This window comes from Podarcis tiliguerta (assembly GCF_965153285.1).
Source record: "Podarcis tiliguerta genome assembly, chromosome: 6".
In the NCBI taxonomy this organism is placed as follows: Eukaryota; Metazoa; Chordata; class Lepidosauria; order Squamata; family Lacertidae; genus Podarcis; species Podarcis tiliguerta.
In genome coordinates, this window is record NC_139539.1 from 26,161,359 (window position 1) to 26,181,230 (window position 19,872).

The 19,872-nt window shown below is 42.7% G+C and overlaps 1 protein-coding gene across 1 annotated transcript in view; it reads left to right on the forward strand.

Moving 5' to 3' along the window:
* Positions 1 to 15,398, forward strand: part of PTPRT (protein tyrosine phosphatase receptor type T) — a 594,790-nt gene extending 579,392 nt beyond the window's left edge. Inside the window, exons 32-37 of the mRNA XM_083446701.1 lie at positions 290 to 415; positions 3,044 to 3,207; positions 3,950 to 4,085; positions 5,601 to 6,771; positions 6,834 to 11,729; positions 12,075 to 15,398. Coding sequence (XP_083302827.1) covers positions 290 to 415; positions 3,044 to 3,207; positions 3,950 to 4,085; positions 5,601 to 5,654 — 480 coding nt within the window. The 3' untranslated portion in view covers positions 5,655 to 6,771; positions 6,834 to 11,729; positions 12,075 to 15,398. The remainder of the gene's footprint in view (positions 1 to 289; positions 416 to 3,043; positions 3,208 to 3,949; positions 4,086 to 5,600; positions 6,772 to 6,833; positions 11,730 to 12,074) is intronic.
* The last annotated feature ends 4,474 nt before the right edge of the window (positions 15,399 to 19,872 follow it).

Genomic DNA, 19,872 nt, shown 5'->3' on the forward strand with positions numbered 1-19,872 from the left:
GGGTTTTCAAATTCCCATGCATGCAACATCCTCTAAGAAATTATTGGTTTGGTCAATTCTGATGATTGCCAATTTGATGTTGGGGGTCAGGAGGCTGAATACAGGCTCCCCCCCATATTCTATATTCATTATGTTATATGTAGATGGCAAATCATGTTAAAGGTTTCACTATTATAACTGGCTATTTTCATCATTGGATGTAATGGGTTTTAGTGTAAAAGCTGGTATGTTGCGTTTTCCTCCATCCTAATTTTGGTTTGTTGTGTGCTTCCCTTTTCTCTCTGAGCAGCTCTGCATGCAGTACTGGCCAGAGAAGACATCCTGTTGTTATGGGCCAATCCAAGTGGAATTTGTTTCTGCTGATATTGATGAGGACATCATCAATAGGATATTCCGGATCTGCAACATGGCAAGGGTAAAAAGATACAATCCCTGGTTTTAACACTGGCATTTAGTCTGGAGTTGGTCTCCTGGACAACTCCATCAGATCATTAATCTTTAAGTATACAGAGGTCTGGCTGCAAAGTTCTCATACACAGGAATAGACTTATACCAAGTCAGATAATTGAGTGGCAGTGGCACTCCAAGGTTTCAGGTGGGGGGTATTCCCAGCCCTCCCTGGAGAGGTCAGGGGTTGAACCTGGGACGTGAGTTACGGCCCTTCCCCAACTTGCTTCTTCCCCACTCAGGTGGGCTTCTACCACAGGCTTTGTGAGCTCTCTCTTCCTCTCTACTCCCTACTCCCCACACCGAACCTCAGCTTCTACTTCTTATGGTTGAGGGCTCCCTCTCTAGCTCCCTAGCAGTTGTGGTCTCTTGTCATTCCACAGCTTGAGTTATCTTTAAAATACTATTCACACTATAGCTGCAGCATATCTCCTTCTGCCTCCAGTTCTGTTTCCCTGGAGACTACACCTCCTTCCAGTTGTCCTTGAATTCCCCTGATTGCCCTTGATCTTGGAGGAGCTACGCTGAGCAAATCCTGCAGCAAGGAAGTGGGCAGGAAGGCAGGGTGGGCAGTGCTAGTGGGAGGCAAGTGCCTTCCCAAATCAGGAGTTCATGCCCGCAGCCCTCCCCAATTGCTGGACTCCTGTCATTAACAAACCTGGTCCCTCCCCCACCCCACCGAGATCTTACCATGTAAGACACAACTTATCCACCTAGAAATATACTTTGCCCCTTTTGTTCTCCCCTCCCCAATTAATTTCCATTGCCATCACTGGATGGATCCAGGATCTGCCATAGGGATGGTTAGGGAAAGGATCTGAGTCAAATTCAGCTTCCACATTTTCAACGAATTTAATGTTGCTTTTTAGCACTCAGACATTTATTAGTACAGAAGGGTCATTTGAGGTAAAACTTTTTTGCCATTTCCCAGCATCAGGAACTTGCATACCTCCCCCACATATTACTAGCATGTCCCTACACACTCTTCTGTCTCTAGATGTGACCCATTCCTGGCAAATGTCTGATCCCTCTAACCTGTTACCTATCCTTATCCTTGAGCCTGAAGATGAAAGGGAAACAGAGTGCTTACAAACTATGATTCTCTGAAAAGTCTCATGAAATCTTGTACTGCCAATGGCAAAGATTACATTGATGTTCACCATCCGTCAGAGTAATTTGTCCCACGCAATTAAGTACCAACTCTCTATTGATTGCTTGTCTGTTAAAAAGGTGGTCATAGTGGGCCTCGGGGAGAAAAAAAGACATACCTTTTTTGTCAGCTACTGTATAAATCAGATACTAATTCCAAGAACTAGCTTTCTGCAAATGTTTGCTCATGACATTCAGGAGAGGAAATTATTGATCCTGTTAGCTACCAGCCATCCCTTCCATGATCTAAACCAGCAGTTTTCAACCAGTGTGCCATGGCACCCCGGGGTGCCTTGAACAACACTGGCCTCCTTCTCACCCTCCTTTTTTAAAATAACATTTTATTAATTTTCCAAAAATAACAAAAACATCATCAAAAAAAAAATTTAAACCATAATTTTGCTTGACTTCCTTCCACTCCCCTCTTGTTTAGGGGTACTCTCATTTTCCTACTCATATTGAAATACTGCCCCTCAATGAGGCCACACTTAGATTCACAAAATGTTTAGGGGTATGTGTTCCCCTGCGTCCCCCCAGAAAAAAAGCACAGGGTGAGAGGCTGCCAGCTCTGCAGGCAAGGGGAGACATAACTGGGTTTCTGAGCCCCACAGGGGTGCCACAGAAAGAATGCAGTTGGTCAAGCGAGCTGTGGACTAAAAAAGGTTGAAAACCTCTGTTCTAAACTGTGGATGAGGAACCTGTGGAAATTCAGGCACTGCTGGACTACAAATTCCCATGAGCCCCAGCCCTGTTTGCCAGGAATGATGGGAGTTTAGTGATATACACACCATACATTTAAAACACATTTATGTCACCTTAGCAGTCATGGTTTCCCTCAAAGAATCCTGCAAACTGTATTTTATCCCTCACAAAGCTATAATTCCCAGCACCCTTACCAAACTACAGTTCCAAGGATTCCTTGTGGGGGGGACCATGACTGTTAAAGTAACAAGAATATTTTACATGTATGGTGTGGATGTGACCCTGGAAACCAATATCTGCAGAACCACAGGTTCCCCACACCTTGTATAGATCCTATGTCTCCAGACAGTGATTACAAGAGGTCTGATTTGCCTTGTCTTGACATGGCACCTCCAGCCTCATTTCCTCAAGCAGGAAAAATAAGCAAGTAAAAATGAGCAAATCTTGCATCAGTTCATCTAGCATAACTGAATACCTTCCTGTTCTCATTGTTTGCTTTCCTGATGTGCCAACATGAATAAACTTCTTTGGGGAACCTTCCCTGCAAGTGAAAACAGCCTGAGGTTGCTTCCATTGGTCTCCTTTTACAGTGGGCAGTAGGAGTGGGAAGTAGGAAGCCTCTTTCTTACAATGGGATATAGAGGAGGACTCTCAGAAGACCAGAACATGGACTTCTGAGAGTACATAAAAGGTTTCATACAAGTCCTTCACACAGTCCAACCCAGATGTATTTCTTTTCTTTTAGCCCCAGGATGGGTACCGTATTGTCCAGCATTTGCAGTACATTGGTTGGCCAGCATATAGAGACATACCTCCTTCCAAGCGCTCCCTCTTGAAGGTGGTCAGGAGGCTGGAGAAGTGGCAGGAGCAGTATGATGGGCGAGATGGGAGAACTGTGGTCCATTGCCTGTAAGTAGTTTGCCTTTGTTTTCTGTGCTAAATATTGGTTACAAAGCAGAAAAGCACTGCTGATGAACTGAGCCTTCAGGTTTGCTGCTTTGATGGAACACCATACCCTGCATTTGTACATGTGTATGCCATAGTGCTGCTGATCCAAATGCCTGCTGAGCAGAATTGCATGGAATTGAAGGGCCAGAAAACATCATCTAGTTCAGGGCTGGGACAAGTTGAATAGGCCTCCTTTGTCCATTGGTAGATCCTGGGGGCTTATCAGGGGAGAGCAGCAAGATCTAGTCACCACTTAAATTTCACAAAGTAACCCCAAGCAAGCAGTGTTCCAGGGCATTGTTGGAAATCTAAAGAGCAGCTAGATCTGGTATGCATCCATGCTGATGAAATGCTAGACAGGAATGTTTTGTTTTTGTTTTTTTATGGCCCTGATCTGCTTACGTATTGGTCTGCTAAGATCCTTCAAACCAAACACTCCTGATCTTTAAAAGAATATTCCAGTCTATCAGTCTATACAGCCTGCTCAAACCTTTGGAATATTTGTGTATCCCTCTCAGTTCATGAAGGAGGGAAGCGGATCCCATAGTTGGTGTCTGCTACTTCCATGGGCAGCTTTGCAAATGCAATAGGGCACATTGCATGGCAGGGTGGGGGGGGGGGGAGAGACAAATAAGCCACTCCTCGAAGTCCTCAGCTAATACAAATTCCCCTGCTTTCCCCATGTCTTTCCTTATACACCTAGGAATGGGGGTGGCCGCAGTGGCACCTTCTGTGCAATCTGCAGTGTGTGTGAAATGATCCAGCAGCAGAACATCATTGATGTTTTTCACATAGTGAAAACCCTACGGAACAACAAATCCAACATGGTGGAGACACTGGTAAGTACTGCAGGCTGGGTTAGGGTGTAGGAATGCATCTCTAGTGAGATGCTTACACAACGGGCCAGTTTTTAATTAAATTCTGTGGGTGGAATTCAACATCAGGCTAAGGAGAGCCGTTCCATCAGCCAGCACAAGCATTTGTGTTTGCAAGATGAAATGAGCTACCCTCCCGGCCCTGCACACTGAGTTCTCCTGACCCTTCTGAGCAGATTTGGAGAGAACCAGAGTAGGTCCCATTATGCTAGCGGGATTCAACATGCTGGCTTCTGCTAGCGCAAGAACTTAGTTGAATTTGGCCCTATGCTTCAGCTCGGATGCTTTGTGTTTTTGGAGCGATTGCCAATTAATTTGATTCACTTCCACCTCACCCTTCCTTGTTGAGGCACTAGGCACCAACTTAAACTGAGGTGCCACCACACAGAAGGCCCTCTAGTGTTAATGCATAACATACCATTTCTGTCTGTGGAACATTGAGAAGGGATCTCAAAGGCCTCTTATGTTGGCCTTTGGAGGAATACAAGTGAAGGTTCACGTAACAAAGAGACACAAGTATTAGAAATGAATAGTGCTGGGTATGCATTATCTTGGCCACATTTCATTCTGGATATTGAAAGATAAAAAAATTTCCCCTGAAAATAAACAAATGTTATCACCCCCACTGCCACCTAGCTTCACTTGGTTGTGACTGTCTCCATCAGTTTCAATAGACATCAGACAGCTAACAAGGAGCTTTAAAAGCTTTATGTTTCCTACATGTGCACACATAACTCCTCCCAATAAGTTGCAAGCCATAAATATTTGTGCTATAATTTAAAGCCCTTTTAGAATTACATGTCAACATGCATAGCCCATTGGAACTAGTGTGCCCCCCTACTAGTTTGCAAACGTTAAGGAAATAATTATGTTATTTACTGCATTGTTTTTGATGTTTAACCTCTACTGAAATTAATCATGTCACCGCATTCCCAGCCTCAGAACCTGATTTCTGGTGGTACCTGATGACCTCATGAGACCTCAGAGATGCTTTCCGAGGTCTTGCCAGACCTCAGAAGTTGCATGCAGGCCTTGCGGTGTGGGTGCCAAGCACCCACATTTTTTTTGTGGGTGATTCAAGGACTTAGAGCCACCTATAGTTGGCACCCCTGAAATGGATGCAGTGCTTATCACAATAAACCCAGGACTGGATGGAAATAACCAGTGCTTTTTTCTGGGTGGACGCTTACCCCTAAGCATTTTGTGAATTTAAGTTTGGCTTCTTTGAGGGGAAGTATTTCAATATGAGTAGGAAAATGAAAGTAACCCTAAACACTTTTTAAAGAAAAAAGCAGTGGAAATAGCCATCTCCTTACATCCCTGCTCAGAGTAGACACATTGTCCATTAATTTCAATGGGCATACTCTGAACAGGACTCATATTGGAGACAATCTAAACTCACGTGCTCAAGTAGAACAGGAGGATGAGGCTTGTAATCACTCTTTTTTCTCATTAGGCTCTCTTTTTCTTCTCTTTTAGGAACAATATAAATTTGTATACGAGGTTGCACTGGAATACTTGAGTTCATTTTAGCCCATGAAAGGTGGAGAGCTTGCTGAATTCCCAAAGCCCTGATGTCTGAAGGGCATTGGTTCCCCTCGTACTTAAAGGGAGCAATGGGGTGAGGAAAGCAAAGCTCTTCACCCTGGAGCGAGAGACCAGGTCAGATCTCAGTGCCATTGGAAGGAGGAGGGATCTGCTACCATCTGCTTTCTCCAGGAACGTCTCTCACTTTTTAAACAACCTACTGTACAAATTGGCAAGCCACGAGGCAGGCTGGAAGACTCTGATTTCTAATCCTTTCTGACTGCTTCACTCTGCCATTTTGGATGTGTATTTTTGTTTCTCCTTGATACGAATGGGGAAGGGGGATTACTGGAATAATCAGTCGCCTTTCAACTCCTCTTTCTCTTCGCCTCCCCCACAAATCCTCACTTTATGTTTTTAGTTTTCTATATCAGCCATTTGGCAAAAGAGGAAAGCTTCAGTAGACCCACGTTAAGGCTTTCAGCACAGTGAGTCTTTGTGATCAGTTTTTCAAATGAAAAGGCCACTGCAATGAAGCTGTAATTTTCTGTCTGCTCCCATTGTCTTAGAAGCAGGCCATGGAACCAAGAGGCTGTTGGTGAATTTGCTGCCTTGGTTGCTACACAGTGCTACTCAATTTCCAATGTTGTGCATGGGTTGGTTCATAGCGGCTGCAGCACTGGTGAAGCAGTTCTGTTAAATTGCACCTCCTAGCCATCTAAATCAAAGACACCCTAAAATTATCTTCATGCTTCAAACAATTATTGGCCTTTGGTTTGTAATGAAGTTAATTGAGTTTTACCTTAAGTACTTGTTTGTGTACAGTGTCTCTTTAAAAGCAGGATGTCATGGAGGGGCAGGCTTGTTATATATCTGCTGGTTGTTTTGCAGTACACACAGCTTGGAGGTTGTCTGCACCTTCTATATAGTCATTTTCTGAGGGCAAGTTCTGTAAGAGAATAGGTGATAATGGTCAGTCTGGCAGGCTCATCAGAGATGCAACTCCCTGTTTTGGCAAGGGGCACTGGTCTGCTATAACTGAACCTGTAAGAATGGGTGACAGAAGTTTCACACCATCTAATGAACTGAGTTATTAGGGGAAATATAACATGTGAACTCATGAGTTTGCAGCATAGGTTTACAGGTTTACAGGTTAACCTTGCCAATCAAAATTCTCAAAACAAGCAATGTGATGTAGACCTATCTGACTGTGAGAGTCGAGAGATGATGTGGAGTATTCATAACTCAGAACAAAGGAGATTGGTAAAGTATAGAATTGTCACAATGTACGTGAGATCTGACAGCTCTCCAAACAATCCGATTCCAGATTGGTACATGGTAAATTGATGGTTATGCCTCAAAACAGAACACTTAGCTTTTCTAAATTTGTAAAAGGCAAGAAGAGTATGCTATACCCGTCTCCAAATATAGGAACTGTTGTTGTTTTTCCCTTTCAAAAGGACAGAATTCAGGTAGAAGTTGGCAAGCACACAGAGAGGGTTGATGTTGATATATTAAGGAAGACAGGGGGGAAGTTTTATTCTGCAGATTTTTCTGTGAAATCCTAAGAAGCAATTCTTGGAAACATACACTGAACAATTCTGCCTTGCTGTCTCAGGTCAACAATTATATTTTGAAGCTGTAGAACCGTGTGTAAATTGGATAATATGAAATGGCTGGTTGCTGTTTCATCGTGGGCAGCCAACCCTATTGAAATGATGCAGCTGTTATAGCTGTTCATGTATTTTTATATGCTTAGCCATCAGGCTTCTTTAAAGAGGTGCAGAAAGAAAGAAAAAAAAAATTGTCTCCATCGGTTTCAACCCAGTCCATCATGTTTGCTAGTGTGGGGTTATGCAGCAGCAGCAGCTCTATCCTCCCAGATGACAGGAGCCATTGTGCAAGATGTGATGGCCAAACCTGACACATGACAAGTATAATTACCTGGAAAGTAGTCTTAGCTGTAGCATCTCCCAAGAGCTCTTCGCCCATCTTGGCTCATCACATGCCAGCTTTATGGTCTCACAGATGCCCCTTTACATTTTTATCTTTCCAAATGCTTGCCTCATATATTCTACCAAGAAGTAAGTCTGAATGATTCCAGTGGGCCTTACACTCCAGGTAACTGTATTTAGGCATACATGCAAAAGAGGATATGCACTGCCATATTCACAGTGCATTTTCCCATCGTCATTACACACGTAACTGGCGTCGCCGTACATCGCTTATCCTATTTGAAAGCACAGAAGTCTCTAAAATACTATAATGTAGGCCTGAACCATTATCACTCATTGCATCCATATAATTTGCAAATGTTCAACAATTTTCACAGGTGATTAATGCTCCCACCATCCACTCTGGTAGACTCATGCGATTCTGGTAGACTCACATCACCCCAATCTCTGAGTAATGCGAAATTCAAGGGGTTCCAAGCAGTTACCCAGGGTTCGTGTTTCCTTTCTTTCAAACCAACCACAAGCTGGGAGAGGGCTCCACCCATTTGCCACCTTGCACAGAGCCCCTTTCCTTTGCTTCCCTTAACATCACCTCAACAGAAAGCTAGCCTGGCTTATATTTTACATTTGCTGGATCCAGGGGTTAGGAGGGTCTCCGCATTCAGCCTACTTTCCCCCTCCCCAAACCCATAACGATAATATTGTCGAATTACTTCCTGTACAGGCTACTTGTCTGCAACAGGAAGGTCAAACCTGCCTAGAGTTCAATATACTTTTAAAAATCTGTTTCAAAATAGAGCAAGAACACTGTCTTAGTCAAGTAGAATTAGGAAGCTATTCCACAGTGCCCCCACAAACTGCACTAATTGGGACTAATAAGCCCCAGAACCCCAAGCCCAATCAATTCCTATTTCAGTCTCCTCATGAAAACTCCAAACAGCTGGGCAGAAAGTTGGGTTGTTGTTGTTGTTGTTTTTTAACCTTTGTTGAAGATTTCATCAGAAAAGCTGACAATTGAAACAGATGAACAACAAAACAATTAAATACACAATAATATTCAACAGTTCAGTCGGGAGTAGATCAGTCATCAAATAAATTTGAGTCACAAAATGCTCCACTCAACAGAGAGTGCAGGTGGTAAAAGCTGAGAGATGAACAAAGAATGGGTTTTACAGTGGGGTGGGGTGGGAAAGCGTGTTGTGTACTGTAGTAAAAATGCTGATTGCTTGACTCAGGTGACGCAGTTTAAAATCCAGCCAATTTCTCACACAGGCCAGAGCTGGCATCCTGGCCTGATCCCTGCAAGGAATCAAACCAGACATGATGGCCAAGATGTGTGGACATATCCCATGCCATGTAGTTTTCTCAATGAAAATCACTGACCCCCAAAGCTGCTATTTGTCCAGATCAGAACAACATATAGGAAACCGAACTAAGGCAGGAGGATCAAATCCTCCTCCTTACATGTCAAGTCCGGAGGCTCATGACATCTCTTTTTCAGCATTTTGAAAGTTGCACCTTTCTTGAAACATTTTGTTTGGCCCTGATTATCTGTGTAAGAAACACTTGAATTGCTGGCATGGGTATTACTACTTTCCTTGGCTTATTCATTTCAACTGCAGGTTGGCGATTGGGGGGGGGGGAGTTTTTCTATTAATCAGAAATAATTCCATACAAACCCCTGCTGATGTGATTCTATCCTCTGGTCATTTCATTAATAACTAGGCACTCAGGCTTTAGACACATTGATTTTTGGCCTTTGAAATATAGTGTTAATTTCCTTTTTTTTAAAAAAAAGATATAATAAATAAATAAATAACAGTCGCAATACTGCAAGACATTTTAATTTAGAAGGCACCTTTAATTAGTAATCCCTTTTGCTCTCAAGATATATATTTTTACAAGTTCACTGGGAGGGTAAAATCATTAAATCCCAGTGAAACAAACTCTGTTTTAAATGTGGAAGTAAATAACACTATTGCAGCTAAGGAAGTTGCAGTATTGAAAGCCAATGTATCTGATACAGGGGTGATGGTGGAACCATTGTGAATTGCATACCAGGCCTTTCATTGTCAACACAGTGGGGTCATGTTGCAATTCCTCTGCACCCAGGGAGGGGAGAAAACCTGTTTGGGGCATATAATAATCTGGAAGAAACAGATGGCTCTGGTGTTGTTGGAAACATGTGAACCTGTTCTTTGGTCAAAATCTGGAGCTGATGAATGGCCCATTTTATGATCAGATACTGGAATCAAGAATCACAAAAGGTGAACTATAGCATACATATGTTCAATGTTATTTAGAGAGAGAGAGAAGGGACATGGAAGAAAGGCAGCCACAAGAATGAGCTGAAGATATGTCTAAATGGGAGCATCCCATGCTCTCAGTTTGGCATGGAGCCGGAAGTAGAGACAACAGTACCTGAAAACAGGTACTATGGTATGTTTGATGCTGCATGCCATTATCTAGTGCTAATCCCTTTACTAATGTTGATCCTCTGATTCCACCCAGTCTGCTATGCACACACCAGTGCGTGTAGACGCGGTGGGAAGATCCACATTGGCTCATGGCATGAAGTTGGTGGGAATGGTGCACAGAATCAGCACACCAGCCCCGAAAAATTATCAGGTTGGGAATGCAAACAGTGAAAGGGCGAAAGAGAGGGGAGGGGGAGGTAGAGAGGAACAGAGAGAAGAGAGAATAGAAGTATCACAAGTGAGAGTGCAGCCTTTCTGGGAATTCAGTTGGTAAAAGGAAAAGTACAGATTTGAACTCCTTTGTTTCTGATGCTGTATGTGAGAGTACAAAGAGAAGCTTGTGCAAGTCAAGAATGTCATTATTAGCTAATGTACTTGGTCACAGACCTTGTTACATTGCACCAGGAAATGTTTTGTGAACTCAAAGCACTGGCGCATCTGCTTGGTAAAAACATGATGCTGAATGAGAGAGCTCAAGTAGAATCAGACCTTCTTTTTTATAGCTCAATGTGATATATGCACACATATTTCAAATCTAAGAAAATGCACTTTTTTTAAAAAAATCACATCTATAAATTAGAATATCTAAAACCACATTAAATCAGGTTAGCAGCTGAGTGGCCGGGGTGGGGTGGGGGGAGGGACGCACTAAGCAAGATTCACTCAGCAAGGTTGGAGACAAGACAACAGACCTGAAGAGCATTTTGAAAGTGGTATGAAAGAGGGAACACTGCCATGGTAGACTCCTTTCAGGTCACTGCTGATTAAACTGATTGTAGGTCTTGTTTTCTTAGATTTGTTCCCTGTACACATTAAGAACAAGTAATGCAAAGCAAACCTCTCCATGATGTCAAATAAATGCTTTTTTTTCTTCAGCTGCAGCATTCACATGGCAAAACTGTGTAGGAGGTCTTATTATGATTATTTTCTAATGACATAATAGCAGAAGTCCTTGAGATGAACTCCCAGCTTCCAAAGGGGCTCCATGTGGGCAGTTAATTAGAACAGATATGTATAGTGTTTACTGGTGTGTGTGTGTGTGAGAGAGAGGGGGGGGCAGAAATGTGACCTAATTTTCTTAACTGAGCTAGGAAAAAATGTGTACTGCATTAGACTGTACACAGATGATCGTTATATTGACCATTGACTGTGCATTAAAGAGCCAAAAGGCTGTGCTTGATATGTTCCTTGAAATTTGAGCATCAGTAATACAATAGTGTTGAGTGATGACTCATTGGTATAATTGCTGTTATTTTTATTTACTTATTTTTATTTTGTTTTTCTGCAAACCTTAGCGCAAGCTTTGTTTTTAGCAATTACAATGTGCAAGCTTGTTGTCCTTATCAGAAGGCCATCTCCAGCTAATATCCAAATGTACTTTCCCCCAAATCCTACTGGGCAAGCAATCCATCCTATCATCATTTATTGCCCCATATATAACATTTTAAAAGAATGCAACTCCCTTGGCACATCTCGTGTGGAATGCTTTACATTATCTGATTCATCAGCCTTACGAGACTGCTCACTTTTATTTTGCTGTCACAGGACAACGAGCTAGAGAGCAGGGGCTTCACCATGACTACCTAACGGACTCTTAATGAAGCTCCAGTAAGGATAGCTGTGGGAAGCCTGGTAAAGTTGGGATTGCAGTTGAAATATATTTGGAGTCGAGAGTGGATTTCATGCTCTTTATTCAGCTCATAGTGGTGAGGAGGAATTCCCCCAGAATGTCTGCTTTATATACATTATTTACACAATGGGCCCCATGTGATTGGCTAATTCTAGGATTCTCCTGTAGGCCAATCAGGTCATGGATTCACTTCCATGCTCCTGCAGACTAATCATACTGCTGCATTGCTCTAAGACCAATCAGACTGCTGCATTCTGAATCCTATTGTTCTAGGACCAATCAGGCTGCTGTATTCTGAATCCTATTGTTCTAGAACCAATCAGACGGCTGCATTTTGGATCCTATTCAACTCAGTAGATAACAGCAGTGGATTTTGTTGCATTTTAAATACTGGCAGGTTACACTTGGTTTCCACCATTGTGTGGAAGCAGAATCACTGGTTGTCGAGAAATATGGCTGCCTGAATCCAGCAATAGTGTTAACAAAATTTATCCTACTGCAGCAATAGTCCAGGTATGTGTATACCGTGGTACCTTGGCACTCAAACTTAATCCGTTCCTGAAGTCCATTCCAAAACCAAGATGCGCCTTCCCATAGAAAGTAATGCAAAATAGATTAATCTGTTCCAGACTTTTAAAAACAACCCCTAAAACAGCAATTTAGCATGAATTTTACTATCTAATGAGACCATTGATCCACAAAATGAAAGCAACAAACAATGTATTGCAGTCACACAATCAATCAGTAACTGAACTGGGTTCCACACAGTCACAAAAACAAAACAAAAAGAGCCGCAAAAACAAAAATGCAAAATAAATAGCAAAAACAGACAGACCTCAGAGTAACACTCAAATTGGAAGCGTGTCGCTCAAATCGGAGCACGTTCAGCTTCTGAAAAAAGCTTGCAAACCAGAACACTTACTTCCGGGTTTGCAGTGTTTGGCTTCCAAGTTGTTTGAGTACCAAGGCATTTGAGAACCAAGGTACCACTGTATATGTGTTAGGGAAAGAGGGATGGGGAGAAGTCAGAGAGAGGGAGAAGGAAGGTGAGTTGGAGTTATTGGAGGTTGTAGTTTTGCACAATCTGGTTTGTATGCCATGTCGTAGAACACAAATAGTCTCTTCATGCTTGGGTCATGGTAACTACACAGAATCTTTCTACACATGGAATCCAAAGTTAAGAGATTTACCATGAGCTGCATCTGGGACATTCCAGAGAGAAAACTCTTCTGTGGTATATAGCACAATCCTACACTTTTCTACACATCCTGCTGTATTAAAGGAGTTGTACTTCCAGGTAATGGCAGCCTTACTTGCTGCTCCCTGCATCCCTCACCAACCTATGCTTTAGTTCATGCTTGCCCGCCATTCAAGGCTATAAAGCTCATTCAGCAGTGCCTTTGAGAAGAGTATTGATTCTGTATTGTTAAAGATTATTTTAGGCTTGAGGAGTGCTTGACATTCTCCAGCCTCCACCACCCTTGAAATAAATGAGACAAGCTGAAATGAAATTAATATTGAGCACAGGATGATGGGAGTGGGGGGGGGGGGACCTATTCAAATTATGCCAGTATGCTGTATGTGCTTCTTATGTGGATGCTGACAAGTTGGCCTTGAACAGATCAAAAAGTGCATTTAGGTTTCAGCATTGTTCCTCCGCCTTTTTGGCAGAGATATTTCACCAGGAAGAAATTTCCCAATATGCCTCACAACTTTCAAAGTCAAAACGATGCTGCCTTGGAACTAATTAAGCAACACCGCTGTATTCTTCTCGCTCACCTTTGTTATGTCAGGAATAGAACTGCAAATGTTAGCGTCTATTTTTCTATCACAGTCTGGCTGGGGAGGCAGGGTGGTGGAGGAAAAACACCTCACTGAGGAGATGAAGAATTTCACACACACAAACACACACACAGAAGCGTTTGTTCGAGGTTTCGTGCACAGTCAATGTGAACATCTCCTCACCTTATGATTGGCTTACTTTCTTGAGGAGCTCTTCACAGACCTAACAGCTAGTGACTATTTTTAAAAGTAGCTCATCTGTTTTTTAAGAGAAGGCGGCGGCAGCTGCGGCAAGCGCCTGGCTGAACCCAAACACGGTAACAGTAAATCTCTGAAATCTCTCTGCGCCACTAGAAACCAGATTGCCCTTTACGAAAAAGAGATCATTTTTCTTGTACTTTTTCAACAAAGGTGTCTCTGCCATAAATTCTTGCCCATGTCTCGGACACCAAAACAACTCAAGCTTGGTAATGAGAAAAAATGCATGACAAAAAAAAGGTGGTGTTTATAGGTTTGGGGGCAGAGTGAATGTTTGAAAACTAAGGCCTGAACACACTTCTCCTCCTTTTCAAACCCAAAGAACAGTTTTTGCCACTAATTTGGACCTCGTGCTGGTTTCATTCATTGCAGTTATTCATCCCAATGGCGGTAGCTTTAACTGATCATGTGGTGCTGTACTAAGAAGGTGCATGTAAAACACTGATAACAGCTTGAGGGTATGGGGGAAAATATGGAGGTTTGGTGTCTAAGAATCCCACTGCCTGCTTTGTGTGTGTAGCTTTCCAGAAGCAATGTTAGGTTGCAGCTGCAAAAGGAAGAGTTAACATGTCTCATCATTTGCTGTTTGCCAGCAAGCTTTTGGTAAAAAGTCCAAGCAGTTATGGCTGAAATTAATTGTTCATATTTGTGACATTCTTGCCCTATTATCATCTCTCTCTGCCATTCCTTTCTTTTTAAATCATTTAAGACCCAATTCAGAGAACCCTTTGTGTCTGAGAAATGTCACACAAAGGTTACTTTTACAATTGGCATCAAAAAGCAGTCCTGTAAATTTTGTTTAGAATGCAACTTACCCTATCCTGAAAAACATACAAACACACATACCCCTACTGTGACTGGGTGTGTGTATGTCACATTTTGGTGGCTTTTCCCCCAGTTAAAAATAGCTTTGAGAATCAGGTCCTATTCACACTTAAAAAAATAATAATATGAAATTGCAAATTCACTTCAGCTGGCCTACACAGATCATTTAGGAAGGGTTGGGTTAATAGGAAGGGTTGGATCAATGCCTTTCTTTTTCCTCTTTTCTCTCCCCACTCCCCACCCCCACCCACTCCTTGTTGAAACCATGAGGTACTGGCATCCAACAAAGGCATTGTGCCAACAGCATTCTTCTTATGTTCTCCCTGCAAGGCTAAGGGGGTTATAACTGTGCCATCAATATCCCAAGCTAGCTAGAAGTTCCCTGTATTAGCTCCTTTGATCCAACTCTTTGCTAGCTGGGAGGGGTTGTTGCATGAGAGCTAAATTTATTTTCATTTGCAGTATCCCCTGGATGCTTAAGGTTACCAATTAAGCTCACTTGTACAGTTTGGATGTTTGATAGATAAAGCACGTATTTAAAAAAGGGGGGAAAGAAAAAATATATAAATACAAAAAAATCAGCACTGTGCGTTCAGAGTTCTTTTCTTTCTAGTTTACAAGAAGGGAAGGTAAAAAAAAAATGTCAAGTCAATGAATATCAGATATATTTTTTGACTGTACATTACAGTGGTGTAATCTTTTTTTACAACTGCAAGTCCATCTTATTTATTCTTGTAAATGTTTCCCAGACAATGTTTGTAAAATGGGCTGTGTTGCAAAATCCATACAATAAACCTGTGATCCAAGATTAATGTTTTACTAAGAGATTCTTGCACTGGTGCTTTTTTCTTTTGCATGGAATTCAGTGAACGTGAACAGAAAGGGGATTTCAAAATCTGGTTGCCAAGAACAAGGCACGCTATGGTCCTCCTGTAAAGCTTATGAAGAAGATAAGCCTTGGAACTACCACTGTGTTTACAATACAGAAGGGTCAATGCCATGCAAATCTGTCTGGGAAGCATGGGAACAAATTCTCTAGGTTGGTGTGGAGCAGATGCATTCCTAGGCTGCCTTGCACCCTAGGCAAGGAACTGTATCCATGTGCCCCCCCACCCAAAAATCACTTTACCACAACATCCACATTATTTGTCTAAAAATACTGCTAAAATGAAATGAATCCCCATCAATTTAGTTGTGAATGCTTTAATTCTATGGGTTAACTGTTCCATGTGGATGTGAAGGTCTGATGAGGGCTGGTGTGTCCTAGCATTGGGTCACCCAACAGTGTTCAGGCAATGAGTACACTGGCTGAATTTGGGCTAAGAAAGGCAACCCAGAGCCCACAGTCTCTCATCTGCTTAGTTTGTGGAACCAGGGGGCTGAAGACACAGGAAGAAAAGCAGCCCAAAGTGGCTGTTGGGAGGGGCTGCCCTGAGCTTAGACTCTCTTAACACTTCACAGCCACTCTGCACCCCTCCCCACGAAATAAGGGGTACATGATGGCCAACAGTCAACTTTGTAATGTTTACGTGGGCACAATCCATTCAATGGGACCAAGGCTGCAACCCTAGCCATACTTAACTGCCTTGTTAAATTCCTTTACTTCCAAGTATGCATGGCTAGAACTGAGCTGTCACTTCCTAGCTACCGATCGCTATCCATACTTACTGGGAAAAGCATCGACACTGACTTAGGACTGATAATCCTCACTGAACGGAGGCATGTGCAGCCCTCCTTCATAACTAGGCTAGAGCAATGAGCTTCCCATTGAATAAAGCAGCTTGAGAACTGTTGTGCTGAACCCCAGGAAGCTACAGACCAGAGAGGCGCATTAGCGGCCTGCAAAAGCTTAGAGGTCTCAGAGTCCTGAAGTCTGGCAATTCTACAAGTTTTCTCTTATATGTGCAAAGTATTCGGCTAACTTCACAGTTCTGCAATGATTCAGTCCTTCCTGCCAGTGACCAATGGCCCACTTCCAAAGATGCACAGCCCACAATGTAAGATGAGCCCCTTTATACACAAAGTTATATGCCTAATCTGTCCAGTAACACCGACAAGGAAGTGAGCAGATTCAGTCAAGTGCATCTCAAGAATGAGAATGAGTCAGCTCTTCGCTCCTTAATGCAATTAACCCATTAAGAACTGCACTCCTTAACAGTCTTATCCTGCATGAATTAGACATTTAAAGTCATCCAAATTGGTAGCCATCACCACCTCTTGTGGGAGCATAGGTTCATTATGTGCCAGTGAAGCAGCAGTTTGGAAAGTGAAAAAGCTGGGTTGGAAAGCACTTTGGCTGTTGGGCATGTTCCTTTAGACCACAAGAAGGAACCTGCCAGATTAGACCAAGGCCCACCAATCTAGAATTCTGTTCCTACAGCAGTCAGCCAGATGTTTATGGGGAGGGAGCACACTAGCAAGACACGAGTGCAGTGGACTTCTCTGGCAGTTTTTCCCTAGCATCTGGCGCATAAATCGTGTCCTCCCTAAAAGAGGGAATGTGTTGCGGTGAGATCTGGAGACTGACCTCTTGGTTGTGGGTGGGTCCATTGGATAGCCACAACACCCGATTGGTAGGTCCCTCAATGCTGGGTTTCAATCTGGCCAATGGAGTTGCAGTCTAAATGGATCGAGGGACCTATATAAACCCATGTACGTGACCCAGAGCTTCCTCTTTCGGCTTGTGCATTGGAACACCCGCCCACCTCTCCCTATATTTCGGGCCTTTTGTGATTGACCTTGCTATGCCGTCGTGTGTCGTCTGTCGTTGGGACAGGGGCACAGCAGGAATTTTCCCACTTGGCTGATTGGCTGTTGCCATTTGGGTTTCACCTGCCACGTAGCAATTCGTCACAACTTGTAAGGTTGCGGATAGGCACTGGTTCATGTGATAGGCATGAGAGAACGGTCTCGCCATCACTATGTGAAGGGTATTCCGTTAAAGGAATCCAGGGTCTCAACTTGGTTTGGCCAGCCCCCGAAAAGGGGTTGTGCCCATGCCTGAGTGCAGGGGAGCATCTGGGGAGTGAATAGAGTCTGCTCCCAGGCTTTTCACCTTCCTCAGGTGTTCACTCTTGGCTGACCTATGATAGAGCGCTACCTGCAAGGGTGTAGGGAGCTAGTCAAACCAGAGCCTATGCAACCACTCACTTTTCTATAATCAATAAAGTTGTGGCCTAAATTCTGCCAAAAACCAAAACTAAAATTTGAGTCAAATCTGTCTTTATTTAGTAGGGAGGTCTCTGGGTCTGAACATGCAACTGCATATGTTCCTGAAAGTAGTTTATAGCCATTGTGACTAATAGCCATTATTCGTCATTTAATCTCATTTTAAGGCCAAATTGGTGGCCATCACAACATTGTTTGGTAGCCAATTCCATCATTCAACTATATGATGGGTGTACTTGCTTAGAAACTGCATGAACCCTTGAAAATTATCAGTTTTGGGGGAATGAATGTGATACACACACATAAGCTAATATTTCCTATATCCAAAAACAAACCTTTAGGAATAGTCTGGGTTCAATCCTACTCAAAGCAGGTTTCTTGCTTTACAGACACTGCAAACATTTAGCAAGTTGTTGGGTTCCCCCCACAAATATATCAAAAACTCCATTAACTGTGCTGTCACTTTGTCATGAAAAATATTTATACCCTAATGGCCTAATCCTGTGACCTGCTGCACCAGCAACATGGTGCTTAAGAGGCAATGACCAGACTGCTGTGCCAATGTACTGTCACAAAGCATGAATTATGACGGGTTTTACAGGCAGATGTGCTGATTCAAACATTTAGGGTCAGCAGGCCACTCAGGATGAAAAGACTGCTGGAAGGGATTAGAAGTAGTAGTTAAGCATAGAAGGAACATATTCGCTCTGTCATAGAAGAGTAATCTCCAGGAAATAAATTCTTAGGTGGGAGTGAATCAGCTACTGAAAATATGTGGCTTTTTGACATCTCCCAAAAGGGGGGGGGGAGGAAAAGAGATCTTCGAAGGGAGATTAGGGCCATAACTTAGTGATAGAAGATCTGCTTTGCATGCATAAGGTCCCTGGTGCATTCCTCAGCACCTCCAGATAGTTTACCATATCTGAAACCATCAAGAGCCACTGTCAATCAATGTTGACAAGGAAGAGCTAGATGGACAAAGGGTCTGACTTTGGTATGAAGCAGCATCCTATGCTCCTGTGTAAATAGCATCTACTGTTGAATGGTGCTTTTTAGCTTGGGAAAGGACCATAGCTCAGTGGCAGAGCATCTGTTTTGCATGCAAAAGGGCCTGGACTCAACCCCCAGCATCTCCACTGCCAAGCAGTGTAGACAGTTCTGATCTAGATGGACCAAGGTTTACACAGATGGCAAATGAATGCCACTTTAGAGTAAGCCCTACACAACTCAATGAGTTAGGATTGTGATGTCAGGCTTCCATTTATAAAAGTTATGGAGGAGCCTGATCCAGTCCTAGAAAGATGCTTAATATAACGTGTTTGAGTAGTAAAATCAATATACGAATGGGAATATATATATATTTCATATGTTCACTTACTTTCATGGGACAGGGAAGGAAAGAGGTATACATAGCTAAGCCAAAATGCAATTCAGTGATACCCAGTGTACCATTCCGTTTTCTTTCACTTGAATTGCTATTGCACCACTCACAATGCCACAAAATAGGAGTTTTGCATGTGCATTTCTTTATCACACACGTTCTGTATCCCTCCTTTTTTCCAAGGAGGCCATGGGATAATACGTTCTGCACATCACAGCAGCCATGTAAACTGATTTTGACTAAGAGTTATCATTTGCTATAGGTCATTCAAAGAGCGTCATGGCGCAGCAGAATTTGAATCCCAGTCCCTGCAGTTCAAGCTCAACAATATATCCTGTTTCACATGGGCTCTGCACCATACTGGCCACAGTCATCCCGATCCAGCAGATCTGGATTATAATATTCTGTTACCAGGAATAAAGCATACAAACACTCAAACCCTGAGAACTGTAGTTTACCCCTCACAGAACTGCAATCCCTCCCCTTAGTAAACTAAAGTTCACAGGGTTTTTTGAGGGGAATGTATGCTTTAGATATTATTTAAATAAGTGTGTAAGCAGCCCAGAGAAAGGTTTGCTAAAGCAGCCTGTGGCACATTTGCTAAATCATTAGTTCTTTTTATTGTTATTTGCTAACACTGATTTATTTAGTAATTTCAAGAAATTCACTGATAATTTAATTAGTATTAATCCTCAATTCTCCAGGGATGAGTGATATAAATAAATGTGAACTAATTTCCTTCACGTCA